Source organism: Erpetoichthys calabaricus, chromosome 7 (assembly GCF_900747795.2).
Source record: "Erpetoichthys calabaricus chromosome 7, fErpCal1.3, whole genome shotgun sequence".
NCBI classification, from domain to species: domain Eukaryota; kingdom Metazoa; phylum Chordata; class Cladistia; order Polypteriformes; family Polypteridae; genus Erpetoichthys; species Erpetoichthys calabaricus.
Window position 1 is genome coordinate 71246586 of NC_041400.2, and position 19825 is coordinate 71266410.

The 19825-nt window shown below is 38.4% G+C and overlaps 2 protein-coding genes across 2 annotated transcripts in view; both read left to right on the top strand.

Annotated features, from left to right (window-relative positions):
• LOC114644974 (kinesin-like protein KIF24) overlaps positions 1-7191 on the top strand; it is a 109276-nt gene extending 102085 nt beyond the window's left edge. The window contains exon 15 of the mRNA XM_028792943.2: positions 6798-7191. Coding sequence (XP_028648776.2) covers positions 6798-6914 — 117 coding nt within the window. The 3' untranslated portion in view covers positions 6915-7191. The remainder of the gene's footprint in view (positions 1-6797) is intronic.
• The window catches only part of LOC127528849 (uncharacterized), a 479443-nt gene that overhangs the window by 366183 nt on the left and 93435 nt on the right, over positions 1-19825 (top strand). The gene's annotated exons all lie outside the window — the stretch shown is intronic.

Here is a 19825-nt window from a genome sequence, read left to right on the forward strand (position 1 = left end):
ATAAATTCCGTATTTCAGTGGTAGCATTCTCTGAGGTGCACAGACCTGGGGCAGGTCAGATCTCTGCAGATGGGTACACCTTGTATTGGTTTGGTCAGTCTGATGGCTGTTATGCACAGGGAGTAGGTGTTACTATGGTGGATCAGCTCCTTCCAATGGTGTCCAATGTCTCTCCTTTCAACAAGCGTATTATGAGACTCTGATTAAGGCACTCTCTGGGTGCCTTATCTGTTGTCTCAGTGTATGTTCCGACCACGGTGAGTGATGTGTCAGTAAGGGAAGCATTTTATTCGCATCTGCACTCAGTGGTTGATGGGTGCCTGTGGGATGACACTCCTCTGGTCATGGGTGACTTCAGTGAGACCACTGGCGCTGTCAGGGCTTGCTGTGAGAACAGTTACATTACCCATTGGTCTGGTGACCATGGTGAAAGTGGCTCCATGTTCCTTGACTTTGCAAAAGGTCAAGGGCTGTGGATTGCTGAATATTGGTTCCAGTGCCGTAAGCTGCATTGTTAGACTTTGTACTCCAGTACTGGTGGTGCAGTGAAGGAAACTGATCACATCCTTGTGGGCAGATACTGGAACCTCCTACAGAACTGCAGGATCTACAGAAGTTTCAAGTTTGTGAATTCTGACCACAGACTTGCTGTTGGTACTCTGAAGATCAAGCTTAGGTCCAGTAAGCTATCACCTACTAGGAGAATCAGGCTGTTTCTAATGAGTATGCATGCAGTTTGTGTGGAACTTGCAGACAGGTGCAACTGCTGATCCTAGTGTGATGTGGGAGACCTTCCATGACAAGACCCTGAAGGTTGCTGAGGGGAGGGTTGTGTTGGTGTTGCTGGTATTTCCAGAAGGATGTATTACATCTTGCAGGGCACCCTGGATGTCATTGAGAGAAGTCACAGCGCATGGTCCAATGGCAACTCCGGTCTGCACCAGGAACTGAGAAGAAAGGCTGTGAGGGCAGATAAGGAGGTGTTTGTTAGAGGAATCTATGAGTAAGTGACACAACATTTATGGTCTACTGACCCACATTCTGCTTACAGAGGAATCAAAGCATTACGCACATCCAAATCTGTTCGTCAGAGAGTCACAGTCAGAGTGGGTGATGGAACAATCCTTACGGATGACGATACAGTTGTGACTTGTTGGGCTGACTACTTTGAGCAGTTGTTTAAAGCTGATCCTCTGGCTAGGACATTAGACATCTCTGTGTCCACGGTTCTTGAGGTATCCAGGGTGAACTTCTCCAGGCTGGTGGTAAGGCTCACCTCCCGGCATTGCAAGCAATCTTTGCTTCCATCTGGGAGATGGACGTCAACCCAAATGACTGGTAAATAGCACTTGTCGTCCCAATCTGGAAAGAGAAGGGTGATCGTGGCAACTACAAGGGGATAGCACTGCTCTCGGTGCCTGGTAAGGTCCTTGCTAGGGTCATCCTCATAGGATCCGTGATCACTTGCTAACCTAGCAGCGACTGTGAATATCAGCAGAGTTTCTTTGCATCCTCTGTCGATTTTTGCAAAGAATTCGACACAGTTGATCGAACTGCCCTGTGGGACATCCTGAGACTTAACAGGATCCTTCGGAAAATACTGAATATCATGGCCAGCCTTTACACTGGTACTTTGAGTACTGTGCAGAGTACAGACCCTCTCTGTTTTTCCCAGTTGATTCTGCCATTTGTCAGGGGTGTGTTCTTGCTCCTACTGTGTTCAGTGCTTGCATAGACTATGTGTTGGGCAGGATTATGGGGTCCAGCTGCTGTGGGGCATATGTTGGTGAAGAGAAAATCACTGATCTCGAGTTTGCCGACAATGCTGTGATCTTCAAGGAATCAATGGAAGCTCTGAATAGGGCTCTCGAGAGACTGACCAAGGAGTGTAAGTGTCTGGACTTGCGAGTGTCCTGGATAAAAACCAAGATCCAGGCCTTTAATGGCCTCTTGGGCATAGCCATGGGTAGTGTGTCTATCTGCGGAGGGAATGTCAACCTCGTTGAGTGGTTTACTTACATTGGCAGCGACATTCGTGTTTTTGTTGACTCTTCCTATGAAGTCAGTACATGGATTGAGAGAGCATGGCGGGGTCATGAGGTTGCTGGAAAGGGGTATGTGGGTCTCCCAGTATCTCTGCAAAAGGACAAAGGTCCAAGTGTTTAAATTGTCGGTTCTTCTTGTTTCGCAATGTGGATGCGAGACACGGATGCTATCTAGTGACCTGAGATGAAGACTGGACTCCTTCAGTACTGTGTCTCTTTGAAGAATCCTTGGGTACTGCTGGTTTGACTTTGTGTCGAATAAGCGGTTGCTGATGGAGTTCCGAATAAGGCACATTACCTGCATTGGTAGGGAGTGTCAGTTATGGCACTTCGGCCATGTGGCAAGATTCCCTGAGGGTGATCCAGCTTGCAGGATCCTCATTGCTGAAGACCTGAGTGGCTGGACCAGACCGAGGGGATGCCCACGTAACACCTGGCTGTGGAAGATGGATGGTCATTTTTGGAGGGTGAGACTAGACCGCGTGTCTGCCTGGTGCTTTACCAGCAGGTATCCTGAGTTGTTTCATCATGTGGTGGGTACGGCAACACGCTGTACCAGTGCATGCTCCCTGACCTGACCTGATTTGTAATTTATTTACATCAGTTTGCAGAGATCTGTTTTCATTACTTTGTCATTAAAGAGTCTTTTTTTCTGTTGATCAGTATCACAAAGCCAATTAAATCCACTGTGATTCAATGTTACACAACAAAAAAATAAAAAAAAATTTTTAAGGGATAAATATTTTTTTTTTTTTAGGTAGTTCTGTTTTCCATCCATCCATCCATTGTCTAACTCGCTGAATCCAAACAACGGGTCACGGGGGTCTGCTGGAGCCAATCCCAGCCAACACAGGGCACAAGGCAGGAACCAATCCTGGGCAGGGTGCCAACCCACCGCAGGACACACACAAACACACCCACACACCAAGCACACACTAAGGCCAATTTAGAGTCGCCAATCCACCTAACCTGCATGTCTTTGGACTGTGGGAGGAAACCGGAGCGCCAGGAGGAAACCCACGCAGACACGGGGAGAACATGCAAACTCCACGCAAGGAGGACCCGGGAAGCGAACCCGGGTCTCCTAACTGCGAGGCAGCAGCGCTACCACTGCGCCACCGTGCCGCCCCTAGTTCTGTTTTACATATGCAAATTGAAGTTCTTGTCCACTAGTGTGCTATGCTAGTTATTATGCAGCTTCCATATATTGAATAGTTGTCTGTGATTAATATTTTTGTACAGTAGAATGAATGCTTAGGTATTTCACATGTACTGTATATTGTATTAAGAAACTTAAAGGCAGATTATAGAGGTTAAAAGCTGGAGGAAAGAAATGTCAGATAGCAAGATCTTAGGGATTATCACCTTGCCATGAAAGGTGTTGGTGCAGAGCATGGAAGAGGGGGGGTGCAGATAGAGATCTGTAAGCTTGAAAGTATAGATTTAATGTAGTAAAAGGAAGTTATAGACAATTTAGAGCTTAAACCCTTATCTTTAGAGCAAAAGAGAATTCAGTGCTATTTTGTGACCAAAGTGTGTCTTGGGTTCTGTTCAGGCAAAGGTTTGTAAAGGTTAGTTTACCTGACACAATTATTGGCCTTCTTACACAATAACAGTTAAATCAGAAAACAATACTTTGGATTCTTGTTTCATATCTATTTAGATTGTGCATCTAAGCAAAGATAAATGTGTGGACTAGTGTGGTCTAAGAGCCAGGTTAACGTGAAATACTTTTCTCGTGTTATAGTGCTACCATTTATCTCTACTATGTGTGCCTATTTCTGTGGTATGGTTTTCATCAGTTCACCTCAAATGTAGTAGCAGCGCTATGGGATAAAGGACTGCATATCCCAGCTGCTCTGGGTGTGTTGCTCTATTGGATGACAGCGAAAGAAACAGGGGCTGTTGGGAAGAAGGTGGGCTCTTTAAATGGAGGAACGTGTAAGTCGAGGGGACTTCTGTTTTTCTTCTATTCTGTTGCCGTTCTTACTTGTTTGGATTACCTTTGGTTCATCGTGGACTACTGTTCCTGTTTGGATATATGGTCTGTCTCGTGCCCATCTGTTTGTGTGAGTTGTAAATTGGAAACATTTTCATCTGAGGGAGCACTCCCCAATCCCCTCTTCCCGCACTGCTACAGGAAACCTGTAGGACATACTTTACATTCCTTTCAGTGTACTGTTCACAGGATTTTCCATTCTCCAATCATTATCTTTTGCCGCTACATTCGAACTGTGCTCTGGACTTTGTCATGACTGTTTGTCGTGCTTGTCATTGTTTACAGATTTTGTTATACTGGGAGTTGGGGGAGTGATTGTTTTGGTTTGTTGTTTAGTAATATTTAAAATAAATATTCCACTTAATTATTGATTTAATCTGTTGTGTAACAGTGTCTCTCTGAGTGAGTGTGTGCGAATCGGGCCAAGGCTGAGTACGTTCCTGGGGTCCCCACTGAAAAAATAAATCACTCTCCCTATGATGGCATGAATCTTAGTGGCACCGTGACTGCTGTAATGTGATATGGTTGTTCTCCACAAGAGTTTGAGGCTGAGATTCACCTGAAGTATAGTATGTCTGATTCACCTAACTTAATTAACAACTTCAGATACTGGTTAATTGTAAAATTTGCGGAAAACTTTATTTCACATTCTGAAATGCCGATGACTGATGCAGGGTGCTTTATCAAACCTGGTATATATCATTTGCATTGTGGACACAAGGAATTTCAGTATAAATGACGATGATGACTAGCAGGGTAATACTGTAGTGAACACTTCCTTCCTTCATAACTTTTATAGGAAGCAAGAGAAATGTTTAGAAGTGTTGTGGAAACAGCTGTGTGTTCAGTGCCTTTGACACAGCACTTCTGAGGCAAGCAAAACCTCCCCACCAATAAAATAAGGATATAATTTACTGTCACCAAAAGTAAGAAAAGTTCCAAAAAGAAATGTATTTTGTTTCTTTATATGTCCAATTTTACTTTCCACATCTAGGTGCATTAGTAAGCCTAGTTCTTAAGACTTGGCTACTGTTGAATTTTATTTTTCTTAACTTGCTCCTACAGTATATGGATCCTTCTTTACTTTAAATTATAACATTTTACCCTGAGAAATTGAAGCACCTTTAGTCTTTTTTTAAGGACTGGAAGAACACCATTTGAATTAATCTGAAACTGGGCCACGGTGCAACACTCTGCAAAAGTGTAACTGTGTTACCTCTTCACCCAGACCCCCTCAAGATGATGATGATGATGATGTTGTTGTAATGTTGGAGACAAAATAGTTGGAAGTTCTCAGTTAACAGTGGAAACAATGAGGAGCATGATAGAACATTTTGAATGTTTGCTGGTCAGCGTTCACCTGTCTTCAGTCTGGCAGTTTATTTTCATATCAAAGTGACAGGTGGGTCATTTCCCAGTCAGATAAGTCAAGTTCCCAGTCAGTCAGCTTTTGAATGGTCCATTGTGTTATTCTTGAATGACTTATCACGTGCTATGCAAATAAGACCCTTGTTAGTTAGCCTGTCTGTTTACTAAAATAGCTATAACTAGAAGGGCATGTTTCTTTGTGTTTTCCAAATAATTGTTGACATGGTATCATTACAAAGCACAAATGTTGTATTATGAAATAAAGCTGTAATTTAAATAAAAATATATACTTTGTTTTTAAAATATATATACCTTTGCAACTCTTCACATTTGCTCTCCCACCCTAGTGCAGCACTGTGAGAAAGCTGGTTAGGCTGAGTCATATACCACAGTACTTGAGATTACAGCTGGTCAAACAGTTCATACTAGTGGGTTTGGGGAATTTGAATGGGAGTCCTTTGCTCAGACTTTAGTCAGAAAATAAAACAGTGCCATTGCTTCCGATTGCTTTGTTAATTGAAGATGTAAACATTGCATGAACCTGCATTTTTCAAAATTTTTTTTTTTATTTCTTCTTAAGGCACAGCATTTTTTTATTTCTATTCTTCTCCAGGTTATGGTGATCAAAGGGAATGATAAATAATGTTGATTCTATACTTAATAAATGTAATTCTTTTAGTGAAACTAGTACAGCGTATTTTGATGTAATATTTATACTCTGTGCTCTAATGTCATCTGAAAGAATAATGTCTGGCCTTCGCTTTGGTACATGGAACATCTGTTTTCTTTAAGGCATATGTTAATGCTATGCTTTTTTTATTTCAAAACAGTAAAAAAGTTAATCCTTACATTTTTACCATTTTGAAGTATTAAAAATACATCTGTGGGCATTTAATAATGCATTTTGGTTATTCATAATATATTCTATGTCATTGATTGGGGCCAATTCCAAAACCTGACAACAAAACTAATATTAAAAATGTATTTTTGTGCTGAAGACATTAAGCTTTTCTGCATTTTGTGCTGTTATATTTGCACATAACTAAATTTCTTCAGCAGGTGTACACTATGTAAATGCAAAATTCCTGAATATATAGAGTGAAATAAGTTGAAGTTGTGGTTAATTAAATTAAGTACCAGAAAATTAATTTAAAGGAATATCAATCTTGCAGCTGTGTTCCCCACTCGTACAGAACAGACCAATGTAAGTGATGAACCACATGCAAACATTGAGAACACCTAAACCACGGCAAACCAAAATTCAGGCTCATGATGTGTCTTCTGTCTCTCTTTCATTACAAATTATTAAGAAGTATGAAGTGCATTTGTAAGTTTCATTTAGCTTGTTTAAAGGTAAACGGTTCTTTCTGCTTCTTCTCCTTTAGGATTTTGCTGAGTATGTTCACAAGCTAGAAGAGATCATGACGCTGAAAGCTAAATGTGTACAAAGCTTGAGAGCCCAGCTTCAGCTCTGTCTGACATGCCTGGGAACCTGCAAGTAACAATACTATGTCATTCTTAAAAACAGTGTTTGATTCTTGATAATTCAGCAACATTTTTCCTGGTTTTCACATTTGTATTATGTAAAATGTAATTCTTAGCATCTTGCATAATTGTTCATCCTTTTTATATTACATTATTATTATTATTACGAATTGTGTATGCTACAGTGGAACTTTTAATTTTGTCACACAGTGAAGGGTCATCCAAACGTGAGTATGGATATAAAAGTCCAGATAGGAAATTTGAATAGATGCTTTATTAACCCCAAAGGAAAATTCACATACTCCAGCAGCAGCATATTGATAAAAAACAATATTAAATTAAAGAGTGATAAAAATGCAGGTATAACAGACAATAACTTTGTATAATGTTAACGTTTATCTCTTCCCCCCCCCCCCCCCCAGTGGAATTGAAGAGTCGCATAATGTGGGGGAGGAACGATCTTCTCAGTCTTGCAGTGGAGCAGGACAGTGACAGCAGTCTGTCACTGAAGCTGCTCTTCTGTCTGGAGATGATACTGTTTAGTGGATGCAGTTGATTCTCCATGATTGACAGGAGCCTGCTCAGCTCCCGTCGCTCTGCCACGGATGTCAAACTGTCCAGCTCCGTGCCTACAGTAGAGCCTGCCTTCCTCACCAGTTTGTCCAGGCATGAGGCGTCCCTCTTCTTTATGCTGCCTCCCCAGCACACCACCACGTAGAAGAGGATGCTCGCCACAACCGTCTGATAGAACATCTGCAGCATCTTATTACAGATGTTGAAGGACGCCAGCCTTCTAAGGAAGTATAGTCTGCTCTGTCCTCTCTTGCTTTGAATATACCATTCAGTAACTGTAGTTTTGTCCAAAGTATGACAGATGACTGGATCCTTACATCTATGTTATTTTGTATCAACTTAATATCTGTATAGCAGGTAATGTGAATGATACCATATACAGAATAGCAAAATGTTAAACACAAGGCAGAACTGTACAGCTTCACATTAAATATCCAGTTAAGTTACTAAAGCTGTTTCTAAGGTGTACTGTTGTAGATAATTTGATAAAGTAGCGGTGCCCTTTAAATGTCAGCACTGTGACTGTCAAGGAAATTAAACCACTAAAGCAATTACTACAGAACATTATTTTGGCTGATGTTTTGTAAACTTACATCATGTCAGTAACAGTGAAGTACTTTCAGACACATCCTACTTGCTTGAATGTCATCACTGTGTGTATTATAGAGTCCTGCTACAGACACTTATAAAGCAGTATAGATTCTTGACTGCATTCTTTGCACAAGGTTATTTCAGGATGAAATGATGTTCTCAATTTTGTGAAATTTCTTTTATTTTTCTAAAAAAAAAAAAATTAAGTCTTAATTGTAATTATACAACTGAATAACCAACCTGTATTTATTACTTTATTTCTCATAATTATTTATTAATACATTTGACTTTGATATATAGAAATAAAATTTAATAAATGTAAAAATTTACTTTTTGTCTGAGTGTGAATCAACTGCTGTAGACCCAAGGGAGAAACAAGCCCTGTTTATTAAAGAACATAATTCATCCAATATTTTTACATTTTTTTTAAACAGCTTCTATGTAGAAAACAACAGCCTATACAGTGCTATGAGAAAGCCAAAATCTAATATTAGATAAATGGCATCTGACTGAACAAGTAACACCTTTTTTAAATTTTTTCTTTTACCTAATGAATAAAATCACACCACACCAAAGTGGGAAAAACTGATTATTCCATGTTTAAATTAGCCCAATTAAAATCATAATCAAAACAATATTAATTACAGCCTATCATGCTTAGTTTAAACTTCACTTATTTTGACCCTTACTACCAGAGTCAAATTGCCAGTAGGAACATTCAACAGGTACATAATGCCACAACCAAAGGAAATCATTGAAGAGATCACAAAAAGGTTGTCCATATTTTTCAGTATGGCCATTTCTAAGGCTGTGGGACACCTTTGAACCATGGTGAAAGACATAACCTCCATATGAGAAATACTTGGAATAGCAAGAAATAGTCATTTTTAGCAGTCGGTAAGCAGCACAGTAATAACAAATGTTAAACTGGCATGAATGTATTGAAAGCAATGTTCATTCATTATTTCCATTTGAAATTTGGTCACATCTGACACGGGCACATCAAAAAGTGCTCAAAAAAAACAATAAAAAGCTGCGACTGAACAGAATCTGAGATACAGTAGTAGCAATACTTTTTTTCCACTTTTGAGGTAAAAACATTTTGGTCATATCTGACCTAGGCACATCTCAAAGTGTATAAAAACAAAATAGTGCACAGTATTAGCAATAACATTTGTTTACCTTTTGAAATAAAATATTTTGTCCATCTATAACACAAGAACATCACAAAGTGCATTTAATTAAATAAAAAAGAACTGATAGCTTTGATAGCTATCCGTGCACAAACCCATAACAAGTGATAATAACTAACACACATGAATACAATGTCTACTACACACTGAAAGAACATAGGTTTATTTTAAATCACCAGGGGCCTCATGTATAAACGGTTCGCACATGCACAAATGTGTACGCCCGTTTTCATGCTCACATCACGATCTATAAAAGCTAAACTTGGCGTAAAGCCACACACATTCTCACGGCAGAACAATCCATTCGTGTTTTCTGCTCGGTTTTGCAAGCTGGCAGCACTCAGCATCAAAGCAGTGCTACTTGTTCCTGTGTAGTTTCCCTTTCTTTTTTAGATTCACATCCATGACGTGGCTTTATCAAATACACTAAAATTAACCGCATATCGTTTATAAATTTAAGGCATCTGATTGTAAATCATTATGTAACAATATAATGGTCCATGGAATGACCAGACTATTTTAAGTGCCATAGCTGCTTTAGCGTTATTACTCTCAATGCTCCATTCAGATAATTTTAACCCACTATATCCGAGTGTGGAATCACAGCTGTACAGCAGCTGATAAGAAGGCTCTACAGCAGATTGTGTTGAGAGTGCAGAGGATTATTGGGATACAGCATTTAGCCCTAGAGAACATTTATAGAACGCACTACCTCAGCCATGTGCACAGTCTATTTGAACCAGCAAATGCTTCACAGCCTTTTCTGAAGGGACTTCGCTGTTCAGAAACAGTTTCATCCCAAGAGCTATAAACGCGCTCAATCAGTCCATCAAGTGCTCCCAGTATAATTGTTTATACTTATAATTACAATTACCTCACTGTAAACTCGCACTACAGTTGTAATATTGCACAACCTGAGCCACTTTATGAACCGTTTCCACAATCTGCACTATATATACATGTATATTGTACTTATGCTTTCATATTGTATATTTTTCATTGTTTTTTATTGAATTATTATTTTTGTCATTTTATCATTTTATACGAAAACTAGCAAAATACCCGCGCTTCGCAGCGGAGAAGTAGTGTGTTAAAGAGGTTATGAAAAAGTAAAGGAAACATTTTAAAAATAACGTAACATGATTGTCAATGTAATTGTGTTGTCATTGTTATGAGTGTTGCTGTCATATATATATATACATATACACATATACACACACATATACACACATATACAGATATATTATATATACATATACACATATATTTTTTATATATATATATATATATATATATATATATATATACACATACATACATACATATACACACATAGATGCACTTACAATAACATAGAAATCAATATAAACAACATTAACATCATTATCATATGAGAATATGAAGTAATATATAAGAAGCACATTTCATATAAATATAAATTATTAAACAGTAAAATCTTCTTCTATAATTTGCTACCGTGGCTTTTCGTTGTTCTGTCCAGGATTTTAAATCACATGTAGCTTGCAAACCGTTTCACGTATTGACTTGAAATGTGGTACACATATAATACGTCACGTCTGCTATCAGCTTTATGGGTGATGAATGTATTACTCTTTTTATGTTTATTTTATTTTAGAATCAACTCCTATCTGCGCAGACCAGGGCGGCCGTGGGCAGATGCGTATGGTGTATTGACTCCATGTTATTGTGCATTGCGCTGTCACTGGTATTTTGATAAAAGAATTTGAACAATATATAAGAAGCGTATAAATTATTAAACAGTAAAACATTAACATTTAAGAAGTAAAGTTACATTGAGTACTACTGCAGTGCCTTCGGGTATACCTCATTTTTTCTTTGCCCATTACATGCTGAAATGTATACATTTTTTGGTGTACCTACCCGAGAACACGCGACATATAACCGACCGTGGGAGAAGCATGGATTTTAAACACGCGTTGAGTTCATCTGCTGGTCTCCCTCGTGGAATAACTGGTAATGTTTGACTAAAATGTACAGCGAGTAAAACGACCTTACCTCCTTTTTTTTTTTTTACGATCTCTGAGATCTTGCTTTTTTCGGTTCAAGGCTTCATAAGCTCTTTTATGTTCAATGTTGTACTTAATAAGTACTAATTATCCCAAACCATCATCTTTGAATGTTGCAAGACTTTCGCCTTGTATGTAGATCGGGGTAATTACATTCATTGCATTCCTAGTGTGAATCACAATCTGATTGTATGGGTGGTTACCTGGCACTGTAGGGTTGCCACCCGTCCTTTAAAATACGGAATCGTGCCGCGTTTGAGAATGAAATTGCGCGTCCCGTTTTGAATCAATACTGGACGGGATTTATCCCGTATTTTTTGTATCATTTTTTTTTTTAAAGCAGCGTCTCATGCAAATCATCCCACACGCATTTTATGAAGATGCCTCCTTTGGGTAATACTTGATGTCATCGTTAGTTTGATTGGTGTTTTTAACTGTCCAGTGAGGAGGGCGTGTCTTTTAAGTACAGTCTGCAAAGTGTTGGCACTGAGATGTTGCGGTCAGCGCCATAGTTGAAGCCCCTAACGTTGCGGTCAGCAAGTCGGCTAACATCCGCCATGTGCCGTCTTTCAGTTGCGAGAAGCAGATCATAGAATGGTTGAAACTGTTGCCCCTAACGTTGCGCCACGGCGTGTGCTTCGTTTATACCTCGTGTCTTCTCATTAAACTTTTATCTCGCGAATATGTTATTGCAATCCGCAGCGGGAGCGTTTCTATAAACTTAATTTAAACTTACGTTTTACACCGTGCTTTGTTTCCCTTATGAACATGCTTGTATGCTTAACTCGCTCCGTTCTCAATTGTTTAATTAATTTTTTGCTCTTCGCTGTTTGCGGCTGTTCCTCCATTTCCCCCTACTTCGTTCTTTTATCTCGCGAATATGTTATTGCAATCCTTAACGGGAGCGTTTCAATAAACTGATTGAAAATAGTTTTGCATTTACCTTTTTAGTAAAAGGCGAGCTTTTAAGCCTGACAAATCACCCCGTAAATGCACACGTTTAATTGGACATGTGTTAATATGTATGGTTACACAGTATTAAAAGACAGTGAACAACGTCAGTTACCTTTCTTCCCGCGTTTGATAAAAGGTGAGCTTTTAAGCCTCAGAAATCACCCCGTAAATGCACACGTTTAATTGCACGTGTTAATATGTATGCTCACACAGTATTAAAAGACAGTCAAAAATTAACGTCATTTACCTTCGTTCCCGCGTGTGACTCGTGCTGTAAATGTCTTCCTTGTTTTTAGTTCACGTGATTACGTAGGAGGCGTGATGACGCGATACGTGACTCCGCCTCCTCCATTACAGTGTATGGACAAAAAATATGTTCCAGTTATGACCATTACGCTTTGAATTTCGAAATGAAACCTGCCTAACTTTTGTAAGTAAGCTGTAAGGAATGAGCCTGCCAAATGTCAGCCTTCCACCTACACGGGAAGTTGGAGAATTAGTGATGAGTCAGTCAGTCAGTCAGTGAGTGAGTGAGTGAGTGAGTGAGTCAGTGAGGGCTTTGCCTTTTATTATTATAGATAAGTTTATGGAGGATTTCCATATTGAATATCATTGTACCATACAACAACAATAAAGGAATTCAATTCAATTGAAGAAAGAAGCTGTATTTACAGATGATGGCGACTGGCTTCTAAGTTGATGTAGATTTCCAAGAGCTATTTTCTTGGGGCTGTTGATATCATTTTTAAGATGAAATGCATTAAAGTGTGTATATTACATTATACAGATAAAATTTTAACTTAATTTAAATAATGTATACTGTTAATAATTAAACGTGTAGGCATGGTGGTGCAGCGGTAGCGATGAGCTGGCGCCCTTTCCAGGGATTATTCCTACGTCATGCTGTATGCTTGCTGGGACTGGTGTGACCCTGGATGGATGGATGGATAGATGGATGGAATATTTAAACATGTACTACAAAAATATTTCAGTGTTCCTTAAATGTTTTGAAGAATTGGCGTTCTAAGCTTACAAATGGCTTGACATTTATTACCGAGCTTATTAAGTGGCTATTGGTTACATGGAGAAAGAAAAGGAAGGACAGGAATTTGGGGTTGTTATGTTTGAAAGAGACAGTATTGCTGCAATAAATTATTTCATCGAGGGTCACACACATCCCTGTGATCATCTGGCGGGAGGCAGGAATAATCTCTGGAGAGGGTGCCAGCTTATCCCTACCACTGCGCCACCATACCCCCAAGTTTAATACATGCTTTAATTCATTTCATCATGAAAATGATATCAAGTGTACATCTTAGTATTTAAATGGTTCAGAGAGCTGTAATATCATGAATGTAATGTAATGTGTCCTGTCTGCGTAAGAGAGAGCCCATTTAAGAAGCAAGTAGTGATTCACACACATTGAGGACAAAGAAGAACACAAAGAATACGAAGCATTTAAAGCGCTACTTTAGTTACAGTGGGATCTGAGAAACTCTAGTAAATTGAACATTGATTTTAACATTAGGTTTACTATGCGCTATGTTAATGACAAAATAAACTACAAGGTTAAAGTTGATATTTCAACCTTTTTTTCCCCCACTGTGTCCCTATTTTTTCTTCTTTTCTCTGTACTCTAATACGCTTCCATACGACACTCAGACGGTGGACTACGACTCGCCTTCTTACGGTGACTTTGATATCTGACCACTTCATTTTTATTTCAGGCACTGTGTGACTTTCTGAACTTGAACTTTTGAGTTTCTCTGCCACTCTGTACCACGCAATCAACTTCCTTTTGTTTTTTGTACCAGTGCTTAAGCCAACAAATAGTACATTTTTCCTTTGCCATTGTCTTTTAACCAAACGCTGAACATTAGGTGATATTTATATTGATTTGCATATTAAAATATGCAAAATTATGGGAGGAGTCATGGTGGTATGGCAGGCATGTGCACGTGCGTTACTTTTCATGCTGACTGGGATTTATGGAGCTGAAGTGCAGGGAAAGTTGGGTTATGCACAGTTTTTGTGCATCCAGATTTTTTTGTGCATAAACACATTTCCATTTTTTGTCCATATGTCATGTTATAGTATGAATTATATGCACAGCCTTATGCATGAGGCCCCAAGTGTATGATGAGCAGCACGTGCCCTTTTTGTAAACAAAAACGTGGCGGTATGCATACGTTGCGTTTGCATCAAGTTTGAGGTACTGTGTTTTCTTTGCGTTTCTGGTAGGACCACGGGTTGGGCCACTCAGAGGTTGCTTCTGGCCTGCATGTGGCCTGCAGGCCACCATTTGAATAGGCCAGTCCAAAAGTATCCTGAAAATATCAATCAAAGAACTGCAGGCATCACTTGTCTCCGGAAAGGTGAGTGTTCATGACTCCTCAGTAAGAAAGAAAACTGGTTAAAAATGGGTTTCATTGCTTACCAAAAAGAAAATGAGAGCATTTGTCTCATTTGCCAGGAAACACCTAGGTGATCTCCAAGCCTTCTGGAAAACAATCTGTGGGAAGATGATACAGGTCCTAGTACGTCTGGAGTAAGTTAAACACGGCATGCCACAGTAACGACATCATTGTTAGTCAAAAATGGTGGAAATGAGATGATATGGGGAAACTCAGCTAGCATAATTTAAAGCAATATAAAATAAGAAATTTCATAATGGAAAAATGCTATGTCATTTGTCTGTAAGTAGAAGCTGATGCATAGCTGGTTTATGCAACAAGACAATGATCTAAAGCGCAACATGATTAAAGTATCTGAAAAGAAAGTGATTAAGAGATCTTGTCTTGCCAAAATACAGATCTAAACCTACTAGAGATTTTGTGGCAGGATCTGAAGCCAGCAGTTCAGGGTCAAAAACCTGTTTTTAAATCAAACCAGATCTCTAAAGAAAAGTGGCTTCTAATGGCTAGGAAATTTGTGTAGGTGTGCTAGGGTTCAGTGATTGCCTTTATTCAAAAAACAATAAATACCTTCTTTGTGAAGGGGATGAATTGTTAATATTGTGTGGTGCATTCTCTCTCTACCCTGTTTCAGTGATCATCACAGTCGAGTCATTGGCATGTTGTTCAAATGTTATGTGCAAATAAAACAAAACTGAAATAATCCATCCAACAAAAATGTCATCTTTAAATCTGTGGACTGTTACCAAAAGCTATTAATACATTTCATAAAATGCAAATGAGGAAGTTTTTAAACACCATATAGCAATATGATGAAAAACAGCACAGAATGAAATGGCGATTATTCTAGAAAGGAATATAACAAAGATAAAACACCAATTAACTGCTCAAAAAGATTCTTGAAAGTTTCCAGAAGAATGCAACACACACAAAGATATGAATAGCTTGGGGCACTGTTTATTCCTGTACTTTAGCACAATGACGAGAAAATATCTGTACAACCAAAGAAACATAGTTTTATTTTCTTTTAATTTTGAAATGTATACTGTTCAGCAACAGCAGCAAAATGGCACACCCATTGAAAAACAGAAATTGCCAGAAATTTCTTATCTCTGTTTTTTTAGGCTGTTTTACTGAAGTACCATTATAAGCCAGGAGTTGAGCATGTCTTCTTTGGCCAGTTTTACTACTGGCTGTAAATTGCATATTGCAGTCATGTTCTTTGCTTACAAGTTCATCATCATGATCTCATTACCCTGTTTTATATCTTCCTACAGTTCTTTGTATCAATTTAACTAATCATCTAACCACATCTGTCGAAAATAATTAATATTAACCTGAACTAATATCCTATATGTCCAGTCTTGCCATTGGTCAAGGTATTGAATTTCATTTCTGTTGTTTCACATTACATTTTGTCACTTTTAGGTTCTTAAACATTTCACCTGCCATCCCCTGCTTTTTCAGTTTTTTAAAGCCTCATGATGTTCTCCAAACATTTTTGAATGTGGTTTCCTATAGCATTTGAGTTTTATCTTAACATGCCAAGTGTTTTATTATTTTCTGTGCAAAAATAAAAACACAAAATGATGCTTACTGATCACAGCAACATAATTTTTTTTAATTAAATTACCCTTTTAATGACTGTTAATTTTGTAAGCAGAACTTAAGAAACTGTTGACGAATCATTTCACAAAGCAGGAGGTACTCAATTTGCCACAACCATCAACCACAACCAAACCACACTAATTTGTTGCCACACTTTGACCAAATCAACTCAGACCAGGATAACGAATCCCATTAAAGTACATAATTTATCACTCATTCAGGGAAACAAACACTGAATGTGGTGAGTTTATGAAACATTGCAAAATTAAGAAGCTTGTGCCCAAAATGTTTAACTTTAAGAACCATCAATAACTTCAGTCTTCTACAAGAAAATAACAGCACAGATGCATATATGCAAGCAGCTACCAGCAGACATTGAAAGTATTTACAGCAACAAACAACATAATAGAAAAAGTTCACAAACATGTCACAGCTACAGAGAACACGAGCATAAGAGCAACAAAAATAGGTATGCATTTTGTAAAATGGAGATAATACAGTACATGAAATGAGGTAACTTAACCAACAGTCCATAATAATAAAGCCAAAAATAACAATGTCACAAGGAACAAAATACATAATGTGAGGCCAATCTGTAATTTAAGCATAATATCACAAGTTGTGTCATGCAGGCAGTGATCAATAATGAACCAGGTTTGGTGTTGAGAAATGTGATGTGGAAAGCTAGTTCCTCTTACAGTACTACCTAAAAGACATAATGATGATAAAAAGCACCATCAACAAAAAACAATGACATGATTAATATTTGTATACTTGGTTTGTATTAAAGAATTAATCAGCATACAATCCAAGTCAGGCTCTGCCGGGGAAAACCTACGGAAATTTATCAGCAGGAATGCATGTGCAGCAGTAAGGGCCATCCTCCATTTAAACACTGATCGGTTTATTGTACCAAAACAATATATTAAAATTATAAAAAAGCATTAACACAAACCTACACTTGAAAAACTGCAAAACCCACAAGTGTCAGCAGATGATGACAGAAAACAACAGAGCACCACGGCATATAGTCACCAGCTACCATCATCATTTGAACTGTACAGACATTTACAGAAACTACTTAGTTATTACTGTCTGTTTCCTAGACATACATATACATTAATAAAGGACCAATATTTCTTAAAGCACTCCACACAATGTTAAATATTAAACTGAATGTGCACTGACCCAGGGGCTGCACTCAACACGGTAGAAAAAACATTCCAACAGCCTTCACTGTCACATAAGGAAAACTCATTTTACATTTCTTTTAATTAACAGTTAACTAGGTAACTTAAATCAATAAAGATGCACACAAAGATTAACAATTATAAAAACACATGACAGTCCGTAGCGAAGAGTCTGTCAGCCTCATATCTGTATTTTATTTATTTAATAAATTTTGCATCTGATCCTGTCCTTCATGTGCCCAGCTATGTTGGTTTAAGCACATTTATCCCCGTCTATGTTCTATACATAGAAACGAGTAATCCAAACGACAAGAGACAGGACTGGTGTGGGAGATGTAGATGTCTCGGATGCCCAACAATTGTTAGCAGAGCAATGTAGATATTTTCTGAAACTTTTTGCTTCCATGACCTATTTTGCTATTCATGTTGCTCCTGTAGGTCTCCAGGACTTTGACTGGCTCTGACCTGTCTGACTTCTTTACTACAATCTGGCTGTGGTTCTGCAATAAACCGATGGACAAATATTGTTGTTTTTCATTTATGTTAATTTGTTTCTACTTTGTCTTTGATGTGATAGTTCTGTATTTAGTGAGTCTTATAAACATTTCTTCCATCATTCCTTGATAGTTGTCGCAGCATTCTGCCCCTGCAATTGGTGAGGAGCGCTGTGCAAGAACAAAGTAATTTTTACTATTGTATTGTATTTCTAAGGTGGCATTGATAGATTGGCCATCTAGCTCTGTAAACAGGATTACTTTTGTTGTGTTTTCTGTATTGTATTTATCCCATTTTTTGTCTTTCCCAACATTTCTTTCATTTTTTTTTTTCTCTAGAAGGGATTCTTTTTGAAATTGTTCTTGTCTTCTTATGGACTCAAGGCTGGGGGCCTATTAAAGTCCATGGAGGTATTCTTTGTGTGATTTTAAGCTATACAAGAAATACATTGTTATTGATATCTAAAAATTCAAATCTTTGTCACATGTAAGATAAAAAATGGAAAAGGAGCTATAGTGTGCCGTTCTTAAAATGGTTGTGTTGTGTACCAATATTTATTGTTCATTTACAGCATGCCAAAAGTAAAAATGCGATCTTTTCCTAAAATGTGTGTGTTGTGGTGGATGGCCAGTGCCCTTGCTTGGTTGGGACACCTTCTTAATAGAGGGACTGGGGAGAGAACATACATATGTTATTTTCCCCGGAGCACTAGATGGCAGCTCCCCTGGGTTACAAAGCCCCTACTATGTCAGGCTTCTGTCTCACCCAGAAGTGCTTCTGGACCATGAAAGTACTGGGCCACTGATAATACTCCTGGGTGCAGGATAAAAGATTCCAGCTGCCATTGCTCCTGAACCCAGAGTTGGGAGGAAGAGGGACAAAGCTTGGTGGAGGAGGAGTGGAGGCAGAAGGAGTGACAAGGCAGAGAGGAGAAAGACGGAGACAAAGACAAGAAGTGCTGTGTGTTTTTATTTCCTTGTGTGCTGTCCTGTTTAGGTGGGAAACGTTTGGGAAGGGTTTCCCACAGCAGAATAAAAGCCTGCATTGTGCTGGAACTTGTGTCTGTGTCTGTCTGTGTTGGGTTTAGGGAGCTGGTTGGGTTTGGGGAGATGGTGTGCCCCATGCATGCCAGTGTTTTTGAGGTGAAATATTTAAATATTTAAATGACAAATATTTAACCTAAAATGTATCTTCTAAATGTCCAACTTAAATCCTAAATGCCTCTGCTAAATGCACAACTTAAATCATTAAGTGGTCCCACTTAAATGGTAAATATTCCACTTAAACCGTAAATGTTACACTTGAATACAAAATGTTGCATTTAAGTTGTTAAATTCAACTTAAATGCTAAATACCATATTTAAATGGATAAATGTCACACTTAAACACCAAATATTGCACTTAAATATCTAGATATTGCAAAATACACAGCTTAAATTTCAATATTAGTGTATACTCATTAATTTTTCTATATAAATAGGAAAGTTACTGTGTCAAAACTTGAAACCTAGTGTTACACTATACTCAAATTGGATAAGTCCACTCTCTTCTACGTCTCCATATCTGCTTAGACTAGGTGTGCCAAAAATAAAAACAGTATGTGCAAATGTAAGCAGAGCACACAACATTGAGATACCATGGCAGATGCAGGGGGAATTAGCAGAATTCATTGACCTTGCAGTAGTTCTCAAACTGATAGTCGATCTCTAAGCTCAAGCTGATGCTGGACCGCATCCACTTGTAAACTGCGCAATGCAATATTTCGTCAAACCCATCAAAGTGTCCAAAATGAGCTTCAGATGGACATCAAATCAAGCTTTTATTTGAGTAGAGTGTTTCAATCTTATGCTGAACCAGACCAC